At 64.0% G+C, this 10,457-nt stretch overlaps 1 protein-coding gene across 1 annotated transcript in view; it reads left to right on the forward strand.

Moving 5' to 3' along the window:
• Positions 1-10,086, forward strand: part of LOC106900582 (E3 ubiquitin-protein ligase BRE1B-like) — a 10,971-nt gene extending 885 nt beyond the window's left edge. Inside the window, exons 3-5 of the mRNA XM_014962687.1 lie at positions 89-150; positions 198-323; positions 9,075-10,086. Of these exons, the coding sequence (XP_014818173.1) occupies positions 89-150; positions 198-323; positions 9,075-9,251 (365 nt within the window). The 3' untranslated portion in view covers positions 9,252-10,086. The remainder of the gene's footprint in view (positions 1-88; positions 151-197; positions 324-9,074) is intronic.
• Positions 10,087-10,457: the final 371 nt, after the last annotated feature.

Genomic DNA, 10,457 nt, shown 5'->3' on the forward strand with positions numbered 1-10,457 from the left:
TGACGTCTGTGTCCAAGCTGAGGGGACCCAGGCGTCCAAGAGAGGACCACGTGAGGTCTAGGTGGCCTCCCAACTCTTGGTGGTGCAGGAGCTGGTGGAGAAGGAACCAAAGGGTGGGCCAAGGGGACTTGGGTGGATCGTGGCATCTGGGTTGGGTGCGACCCAGGTGTCCCCTGGTTGGTTGTTCCCCTCCCAAGGTGGATGCCCAGTTGCTGGTGGTGCAGAAGCTGGAGGAGAAGGAGCGGGGCCTCCAGAGCAGCCTGGGGGCGGTGGAGAAGGAGCTGGCCCTGCGCACCCAGGCCCTGGAGCTCAACAAGAGGAAGGTGGGTGGGAGGGGACCCAGCCCTGGGGGAGCCCAGTTTGGGGGTGGTGGGACTGGTTGGGGGGGACCCAAATGTCTGGGGGGGCCCCAAGTTTCTGGGGGGGGCACCGTGTCAACGGGGAGCTCAGGTTAACCCAGTCAATGGGGACCTTGGGTGGGGCTGGAGCACCTTGGGAGGGAGCTGGAGGACCTTGGAAGGAGCTGAGGGACCTTGGGTGGGGCTGGAGCACCTTGGGTGGGAGCTGGAGGACCTTGGGTGGGAGCTGGAGGACCTTGGAAGGAGCTGAGCGACCTTGGGTGGGGCTGGAGCACCTTGGGAGGGAGCTGGAGGACCTTGGAAGGAGCTGAGGGACCTTGGGTGGGGCTGGAGCACCTTGGGTGGGAGCTGGAGGACCTTGGGTGGGAGCTGGAGGACCTTGGAAGGAGCTGAGCGACCTTGGGTGGGGCTGGAGCACCTTGGGAGGGAGCTGGAGGACCTTGGAAGGAGCTGAGGGACCTTGGGTGGGGCTGGAGCACCTTGGGTGGGAGCTGGAGGACCTTGGGTGGGAGCTGGAGGACCTTGGAAGGAGCTGAGCGACCTTGGGTGGGGCTGGAGCACCTTGGGAGGGAGCTGGAGGACCTTGGAAGGAGCTGAGGGACCTTGGGTGGGGCTGGAGCACCTTGGGTGGGAGCTGGAGGACCTTGGGTGGGAGCTGGAGGACCTTGGAAGGAGCTGAGCGACCTTGGGTGGGGCTGGAGCACCTTGGGAGGGAGCTGGAGGACCTTGGAAGGAGCTGAGGGACCTTGGGTGGGGCTGGAGCACCTTGGGTGGGAGCTGGAGGACCTTGGGTGGGAGCTGGAGGACCTTGGAAGGAGCTGAGCGACCTTGGGTGGGGCTGGAGCACCTTGGGAGGGAGCTGGAGGACCTTGGAAGGAGCTGAGGGACCTTGGGTGGGGCTGGAGCACCTTGGGTGGGAGCTGGAGGACCTTGGGTGGGAGCTGGAGGACCTTGGAAGGAGCTGAGCGACCTTGGGTGGGGCTGGAGCACCTTGGGAGGGAGCTGGAGGACCTTGGAAGGAGCTGAGGGACCTTGGGTGGGGCTGGAGCACCTTGGGTGGGAGCTGGAGGACCTTGGGTGGGAGCTGGAGGACCTTGGAAGGAGCTGAGCGACCTTGGGTGGGGCTGGAGCACCTTGGGAGGGAGCTGGAGGACCTTGGAAGGAGCTGAGGGACCTTGGGTGGGGCTGGAGCACCTTGGGTGGGAGCTGGAGGACCTTGGGTGGGAGCTGGAGGACCTTGGAAGGAGCTGAGCGACCTTGGGTGGGGCTGGAGCACCTTGGGAGGGAGCTGGAGGACCTTGGAAGGAGCTGAGGGACCTTGGGTGGGGCTGGAGCACCTTGGGTGGGAGCTGGAGGACCTTGGGTGGGAGCTGGAGGACCTTGGAAGGAGCTGAGCGACCTTGGGTGGGGCTGGAGCACCTTGGGAGGGAGCTGGAGGACCTTGGAAGGAGCTGAGGGACCTTGGGTGGGGCTGGAGCACCTTGGGTGGGAGCTGGAGGACCTTGGGTGGGAGCTGGAGGACCTTGGAAGGAGCTGAGCGACCTTGGGTGGGGCTGGAGCACCTTGGGAGGGAGCTGGAGGACCTTGGAAGGAGCTGAGGGACCTTGGGTGGGGCTGGAGCACCTTGGGTGGGAGCTGGAGGACCTTGGGTGGGAGCTGGAGGACCTTGGAAGGAGCTGAGCGACCTTGGGTGGGGCTGGAGCACCTTGGGAGGGAGCTGGAGGACCTTGGAAGGAGCTGAGGGACCTTGGGTGGGGCTGGAGCACCTTGGGTGGGAGCTGGAGGACCTTGGGTGGGAGCTGGAGGACCTTGGAAGGAGCTGAGCGACCTTGGGTGGGGCTGGAGCACCTTGGGAGGGAGCTGGAGGACCTTGGAAGGAGCTGAGGGACCTTGGGTGGGGCTGGAGCACCTTGGGTGGGAGCTGGAGGACCTTGGGTGGGAGCTGGAGGACCTTGGAAGGAGCTGAGCGACCTTGGGTGGGGCTGGAGCACCTTGGGAGGGAGCTGGAGGACCTTGGAAGGAGCTGAGGGACCTTGGGTGGGGCTGGAGCACCTTGGGTGGGAGCTGGAGGACCTTGGGTGGGAGCTGGAGGACCTTGGAAGGAGCTGAGCGACCTTGGGTGGGGCTGGAGCACCTTGGGAGGGAGCTGGAGGACCTTGGAAGGAGCTGAGGGACCTTGGGTGGGGCTGGAGCACCTTGGGTGGGAGCTGGAGGACCTTGGGTGGGAGCTGGAGGACCTTGGAAGGAGCTGAGCGACCTTGGGTGGGGCTGGAGCACCTTGGGAGGGAGCTGGAGGACCTTGGAAGGAGCTGAGGGACCTTGGGTGGGGCTGGAGCACCTTGGGTGGGAGCTGGAGGACCTTGGGTGGGAGCTGGAGGACCTTGGAAGGAGCTGAGCGACCTTGGGTGGGGCTGGAGCACCTTGGGAGGGAGCTGGAGGACCTTGGAAGGAGCTGAGGGACCTTGGGTGGGGCTGGAGCACCTTGGGTGGGAGCTGGAGGACCTTGGGTGGGAGCTGGAGGACCTTGGAAGGAGCTGAGCGACCTTGGGTGGGGCTGGAGCACCTTGGGAGGGAGCTGGAGGACCTTGGAAGGAGCTGAGGGACCTTGGGTGGGGCTGGAGCACCTTGGGTGGGAGCTGGAGGACCTTGGGTGGGAGCTGGAGGACCTTGGAAGGAGCTGAGCGACCTTGGGTGGGGCTGGAGCACCTTGGGAGGGAGCTGGAGGACCTTGGAAGGAGCTGAGGGACCTTGGGTGGGGCTGGAGCACCTTGGGTGGGAGCTGGAGGACCTTGGGTGGGAGCTGGAGGACCTTGGAAGGAGCTGAGCGACCTTGGGTGGGGCTGGAGCACCTTGGGAGGGAGCTGGAGGACCTTGGAAGGAGCTGAGGGACCTTGGGTGGGGCTGGAGCACCTTGGGTGGGAGCTGGAGGACCTTGGGTGGGAGCTGGAGGACCTTGGAAGGAGCTGAGCGACCTTGGGTGGGGCTGGAGCACCTTGGGAGGGAGCTGGAGGACCTTGGAAGGAGCTGAGGGACCTTGGGTGGGGCTGGAGCACCTTGGGTGGGAGCTGGAGGACCTTGGGTGGGAGCTGGAGGACCTTGGAAGGAGCTGAGCGACCTTGGGTGGGGCTGGAGCACCTTGGGAGGGAGCTGGAGGACCTTGGAAGGAGCTGAGGGACCTTGGGTGGGGCTGGAGCACCTTGGGTGGGAGCTGGAGGACCTTGGGTGGGAGCTGGAGGACCTTGGAAGGAGCTGAGCGACCTTGGGTGGGGCTGGAGCACCTTGGGAGGGAGCTGGAGGACCTTGGAAGGAGCTGAGGGACCTTGGGTGGGGCTGGAGCACCTTGGGTGGGAGCTGGAGGACCTTGGGTGGGAGCTGGAGGACCTTGGAAGGAGCTGAGCGACCTTGGGTGGGGCTGGAGCACCTTGGGAGGGAGCTGGAGGACCTTGGAAGGAGCTGAGGGACCTTGGGTGGGGCTGGAGCACCTTGGGTGGGAGCTGGAGGACCTTGGGTGGGAGCTGGAGGACCTTGGAAGGAGCTGAGCGACCTTGGGTGGGGCTGGAGCACCTTGGGAGGGAGCTGGAGGACCTTGGAAGGAGCTGAGGGACCTTGGGTGGGGCTGGAGCACCTTGGGTGGGAGCTGGAGGACCTTGGGTGGGAGCTGGAGGACCTTGGAAGGAGCTGAGCGACCTTGGGTGGGGCTGGAGCACCTTGGGAGGGAGCTGGAGGACCTTGGAAGGAGCTGAGGGACCTTGGGTGGGGCTGGAGCACCTTGGGTGGGAGCTGGAGGACCTTGGGTGGGAGCTGGAGGACCTTGGAAGGAGCTGAGCGACCTTGGGTGGGGCTGGAGCACCTTGGGAGGGAGCTGGAGGACCTTGGAAGGAGCTGAGGGACCTTGGGTGGGGCTGGAGCACCTTGGGTGGGAGCTGGAGGACCTTGGGTGGGAGCTGGAGGACCTTGGAAGGAGCTGAGCGACCTTGGGTGGGGCTGGAGCACCTTGGGAGGGAGCTGGAGGACCTTGGAAGGAGCTGAGGGACCTTGGGTGGGGCTGGAGCACCTTGGGTGGGAGCTGGAGGACCTTGGGTGGGAGCTGGAGGACCTTGGAAGGAGCTGAGCGACCTTGGGTGGGGCTGGAGCACCTTGGGAGGGAGCTGGAGGACCTTGGAAGGAGCTGAGGGACCTTGGGTGGGGCTGGAGCACCTTGGGTGGGAGCTGGAGGACCTTGGGTGGGAGCTGGAGGACCTTGGAAGGAGCTGAGCGACCTTGGGTGGGGCTGGAGCACCTTGGGAGGGAGCTGGAGGACCTTGGAAGGAGCTGAGGGACCTTGGGTGGGGCTGGAGCACCTTGGGTGGGAGCTGGAGGACCTTGGGTGGGAGCTGGAGGACCTTGGAAGGAGCTGAGCGACCTTGGGTGGGGCTGGAGCACCTTGGGAGGGAGCTGGAGGACCTTGGAAGGAGCTGAGGGACCTTGGGTGGGGCTGGAGCACCTTGGGTGGGAGCTGGAGGACCTTGGGTGGGAGCTGGAGGACCTTGGAAGGAGCTGAGCGACCTTGGGTGGGGCTGGAGCACCTTGGGAGGGAGCTGGAGGACCTTGGAAGGAGCTGAGGGACCTTGGGTGGGGCTGGAGCACCTTGGGTGGGAGCTGGAGGACCTTGGGTGGGAGCTGGAGGACCTTGGAAGGAGCTGAGCGACCTTGGGTGGGGCTGGAGCACCTTGGGAGGGAGCTGGAGGACCTTGGAAGGAGCTGAGGGACCTTGGGTGGGGCTGGAGCACCTTGGGTGGGAGCTGGAGGACCTTGGGTGGGAGCTGGAGGACCTTGGAAGGAGCTGAGCGACCTTGGGTGGGGCTGGAGCACCTTGGGAGGGAGCTGGAGGACCTTGGAAGGAGCTGAGGGACCTTGGGTGGGGCTGGAGCACCTTGGGTGGGAGCTGGAGGACCTTGGGTGGGAGCTGGAGGACCTTGGAAGGAGCTGAGCGACCTTGGGTGGGGCTGGAGCACCTTGGGAGGGAGCTGGAGGACCTTGGAAGGAGCTGAGGGACCTTGGGTGGGGCTGGAGCACCTTGGGTGGGAGCTGGAGGACCTTGGGTGGGAGCTGGAGGACCTTGGAAGGAGCTGAGCGACCTTGGGTGGGGCTGGAGCACCTTGGGAGGGAGCTGGAGGACCTTGGAAGGAGCTGAGGGACCTTGGGTGGGGCTGGAGCACCTTGGGTGGGAGCTGGAGGACCTTGGGTGGGAGCTGGAGGACCTTGGAAGGAGCTGAGCGACCTTGGGTGGGGCTGGAGCACCTTGGGAGGGAGCTGGAGGACCTTGGAAGGAGCTGAGGGACCTTGGGTGGGGCTGGAGCACCTTGGGTGGGAGCTGGAGGACCTTGGGTGGGAGCTGGAGGACCTTGGAAGGAGCTGAGCGACCTTGGGTGGGGCTGGAGCACCTTGGGAGGGAGCTGGAGGACCTTGGAAGGAGCTGAGGGACCTTGGGTGGGGCTGGAGCACCTTGGGTGGGAGCTGGAGGACCTTGGGTGGGAGCTGGAGGACCTTGGAAGGAGCTGAGCGACCTTGGGTGGGGCTGGAGCACCTTGGGAGGGAGCTGGAGGACCTTGGAAGGAGCTGAGGGACCTTGGGTGGGGCTGGAGCACCTTGGGTGGGAGCTGGAGGACCTTGGGTGGGAGCTGGAGGACCTTGGAAGGAGCTGAGCGACCTTGGGTGGGGCTGGAGCACCTTGGGAGGGAGCTGGAGGACCTTGGAAGGAGCTGAGGGACCTTGGGTGGGGCTGGAGCACCTTGGGTGGGAGCTGGAGGACCTTGGGTGGGAGCTGGAGGACCTTGGAAGGAGCTGAGCGACCTTGGGTGGGGCTGGAGCACCTTGGGAGGGAGCTGGAGGACCTTGGAAGGAGCTGAGGGACCTTGGGTGGGGCTGGAGCACCTTGGGTGGGAGCTGGAGGACCTTGGGTGGGAGCTGGAGGACCTTGGAAGGAGCTGAGCGACCTTGGGTGGGGCTGGAGCACCTTGGGAGGGAGCTGGAGGACCTTGGAAGGAGCTGAGGGACCTTGGGTGGGGCTGGAGCACCTTGGGTGGGAGCTGGAGGACCTTGGGTGGGAGCTGGAGGACCTTGGAAGGAGCTGAGCGACCTTGGGTGGGGCTGGAGCACCTTGGGAGGGAGCTGGAGGACCTTGGAAGGAGCTGAGGGACCTTGGGTGGGGCTGGAGCACCTTGGGTGGGAGCTGGAGGACCTTGGGTGGGAGCTGGAGGACCTTGGAAGGAGCTGAGCGACCTTGGGTGGGGCTGGAGCACCTTGGGAGGGAGCTGGAGGACCTTGGAAGGAGCTGAGGGACCTTGGGTGGGGCTGGAGCACCTTGGGTGGGAGCTGGAGGACCTTGGGTGGGAGCTGGAGGACCTTGGAAGGAGCTGAGCGACCTTGGGTGGGGCTGGAGCACCTTGGGAGGGAGCTGGAGGACCTTGGAAGGAGCTGAGGGACCTTGGGTGGGGCTGGAGCACCTTGGGTGGGAGCTGGAGGACCTTGGGTGGGAGCTGGAGGACCTTGGAAGGAGCTGAGCGACCTTGGGTGGGGCTGGAGCACCTTGGGAGGGAGCTGGAGGACCTTGGAAGGAGCTGAGGGACCTTGGGTGGGGCTGGAGCACCTTGGGTGGGAGCTGGAGGACCTTGGGTGGGAGCTGGAGGACCTTGGAAGGAGCTGAGCGACCTTGGGTGGGGCTGGAGCACCTTGGGAGGGAGCTGGAGGACCTTGGAAGGAGCTGAGGGACCTTGGGTGGGGCTGGAGCACCTTGGGTGGGAGCTGGAGGACCTTGGGTGGGAGCTGGAGGACCTTGGAAGGAGCTGAGCGACCTTGGGTGGGGCTGGAGCACCTTGGGAGGGAGCTGGAGGACCTTGGAAGGAGCTGAGGGACCTTGGGTGGGGCTGGAGCACCTTGGGTGGGAGCTGGAGGACCTTGGGTGGGAGCTGGAGGACCTTGGAAGGAGCTGAGCGACCTTGGGTGGGGCTGGAGCACCTTGGGAGGGAGCTGGAGGACCTTGGAAGGAGCTGAGGGACCTTGGGTGGGGCTGGAGCACCTTGGGTGGGAGCTGGAGGACCTTGGGTGGGAGCTGGAGGACCTTGGAAGGAGCTGAGCGACCTTGGGTGGGGCTGGAGCACCTTGGGAGGGAGCTGGAGGACCTTGGAAGGAGCTGAGGGACCTTGGGTGGGGGATGGAGCACCTTGTGGTGCAGCTGGAGGACCTTGGAAGGAGCTGAGGGACCTTGGGTGGGGGATGGAGCACCTTGTGGTGCAGCTGGAGGACCTTGGAAGGAGCTGAGGGACCTTGGGTGGGGGATGGAGCACCTTGTGGTGCAGCTGGAGGACCTTGGAAGGAGCTGAGGGACCTTGGGTGGGGGATGGAGCACCTTGTGGTGCAGCTGGAGGACCTTGGAAGGAGCTGAGGGACCTTGGGTGGGGGATGGAGCACCTTGGGTGGGAGCTGGAGGACCTTGGAAGGAGCTGAGCGACCTTGGGTGGGGCTGGAGCACCTTGGGAGGGAGCTGGAGGACCTTGGAAGGAGCTGAGGGACCTTGGGTGGGGCTGGAGCACGTTGGGTGGGGGCTGGAGCACGTTGGGTGGGGGCTGGAGGACCTTGTGGTGCATCTGGAGGCCTTTAGATGAGGTTGGAGAATTTTTAAGTGGGGGCTGGAGGACCTTGGGGAGGGTTGGAGGGTTTCAGATGTGAGTTGGAGAGCCTTGGGTGGGTGCTGGAGGACCTTGGAAGGAGCTGAGGGACCTTGGGTGGGGCTGGAGCACGTTGGGTGGGGGCTGGAGCACGTTGGGTGGGGGCTGGAGGACCTTGTGGTGCATCTGGAGGACCTTAGGTGGGGTTGGAGAATTTTGAAGTGGGGGCTGGAGGACCTTGGGTAGGGTTGGAGGTTTTTAGATGTGAGTTGGAGAACTTTGGGTGGGAGCTGGAGGACCTGGGAAGGAGCTGTGGGGCCTTGGGTGGGGCTGGAGGACCTTGTGGTGCATCTGGAGGACCTTGGGTAGGGTTGGATGTCTTTAGATGGGAGGTGGAGAACTTTGGGTGGGTGCTGGAGGACCTTGGAAGGAGCTGAGGGACCTTGGGTGGGGCTGGAGCACCTTGGGAGGGAGCTGGAGGACCTTGGAAGGAGCTGAGGGACCTTGGGTGGGGGCTGGAGGACCTTGTGGTGCATCTGGAGGACCTTGGGTAAGGTTGGAGAATTTTTAAGTGGGTGCTGGAGGACCTTGGAAGGAGCTGAGGGACCTTGGGTGGGGGCTGGAGGACCTTGTGGTGCATCTGGAGGACCTTGGGTAAGGTTGGAGAATTTTTAAGTGGGTGCTGGAGGACCTTGGAAGGAGCTGAGGGACCTTGGGTGGGGGCTGGAGGACCTTGTGGTGCATCTGGAGGACCTTGGGTAGGGTTGGATGTCTTTAGATGGCAGTTGGAGAACTTTGGGTGGGTGCTGGAGGACCTTGGGTGAGGTTGGAGCACCCATGGGTGCCCCCGTGGGGCTGACAGCTCTCTTGCCCCACCGTTTTTGTTGCCTCTCCACCATCTTCTGTAGGCTTGGAGGACCAGGGGTTGGGTTTGGAAGACCAGGAATGGGTTTGGAAGACCAGGGATGGGTTTGGAGGACCTCAGGGTGGGCTTAGAAGACCACGGGTGGGTCTGGACCACCCATGGGTGCTCTGCCATGGGGCTGATGGCCATCTTGCCCCCCCCCAGGCCCGCCTGACCTGCCCTTGCTGCAACGCCCGCAAGAAGGACGCCGTCCTCACCAAGTGCTTCCACGTCTTCTGCTTTGAGTGCGTCAAGAGCCGCTACGACACCCGCCAGCGCAAGTGCCCCAAGTGCAACGCGGCCTTCGGGGCCCATGACTTCCACCGCGTCTACATCAGCTGAGCCCCACGGCCGCCCCACGGCACCCACCGGTGGCCCATGGTCAACCACAGGTCTTGGAGGTGGGTCTCCATCACCTTGGAGGACCATGGTTTGCTTAGTGTTTCTGTTCGTTGAACCCCGTTGCAATCCTCAGCCAGCCATGGGTGCCCTACAAGACCTATGGGTGCCACATAATGACCCACAGCACCCAGGGGTGCCCTGTGGTCAACCACAGGTGCTCCTCAGCCAACTGTGGGTCTTGGAGGTGGGTCTACACCACCTTGGAGGACCATGGTTGGCTTTGTGTTTGTGTTTGTTGAACCCTATTGTGATCCTTGGCCACCCATGGGTGCCCTACAAGACCTGGGGATGCCCCATAGCACCCCACGTCACCCACAGGTGGCCCATGGTCAACCACAGGTCTTGGAGGTGGGTCTACACCACCTTGGAGGACCATGGTTTGCTTAAGTGTTTGTGTTCGTTGAACCCCGTTGTGATCCTTGGCCACCCATGGGTGCCCTACAAGACCTATGGGTGCCACATGATGACCCACAGCACCCAGGGGTGCCCTGTGGTCAACCACAGGTGCTCCCCAGCCAACTGTGGGTCTTGGAGGTGGGTCTACACCACCTTGGAGGACCATGGTTTGCTTAGTGTTTCTGTTCGTTGAACCCCGTTGTGATCCTCAGCCACCCATGGGTGCCCCACAAGACCTGGGGATGCCCCATAGCACCCCACATCACCCACAGGTGGCCCATGGTCAACCACAGGTCTTGGAGGTGGGTCTACACCACCTTAGAGGACCGTGGTTTGCTTTGTGTTTGTGTTCATTGAACCCCGTTGTGATCCTTGGCCACCCATGGGTGCCCTACAAGACCTATGGGTGCCCTAGAAGACCTAAGGGTGCCACATAATGACCCACAGCACCCAGGGGTGCCCTGTGGTCAACCACAGGTGCTCCTCAGCCAACTGTGGGTCTTGGAGGTGGGTCTACACCACCTTGGAGGACCGTGGTTGGCTTTGTGTTTGTTCGTTGAACCCCGTTGTGATCCTCAGCCACCCATGGGTGCCCTACAAGACCTGGGGATGCCCCATAGCACCCCACATCACCCACAGGTGGCCCATGGTCAACCACAAGTCTTGGAGGTGGGTCTACACCACCTTGGAGGACCATGGTTTGCTTAAGTGTTTGTGTTCGTTGAACCCCGTTGTGATCCTTGGCCACCC

The sequence above is a fragment of the Calidris pugnax genome, unplaced genomic scaffold, assembly GCF_001431845.1.
Source record: "Calidris pugnax isolate Ruff unplaced genomic scaffold, ASM143184v1 scaffold2730, whole genome shotgun sequence".
Lineage (NCBI taxonomy): Eukaryota > Metazoa > Chordata > Aves > Charadriiformes > Scolopacidae > Calidris > Calidris pugnax.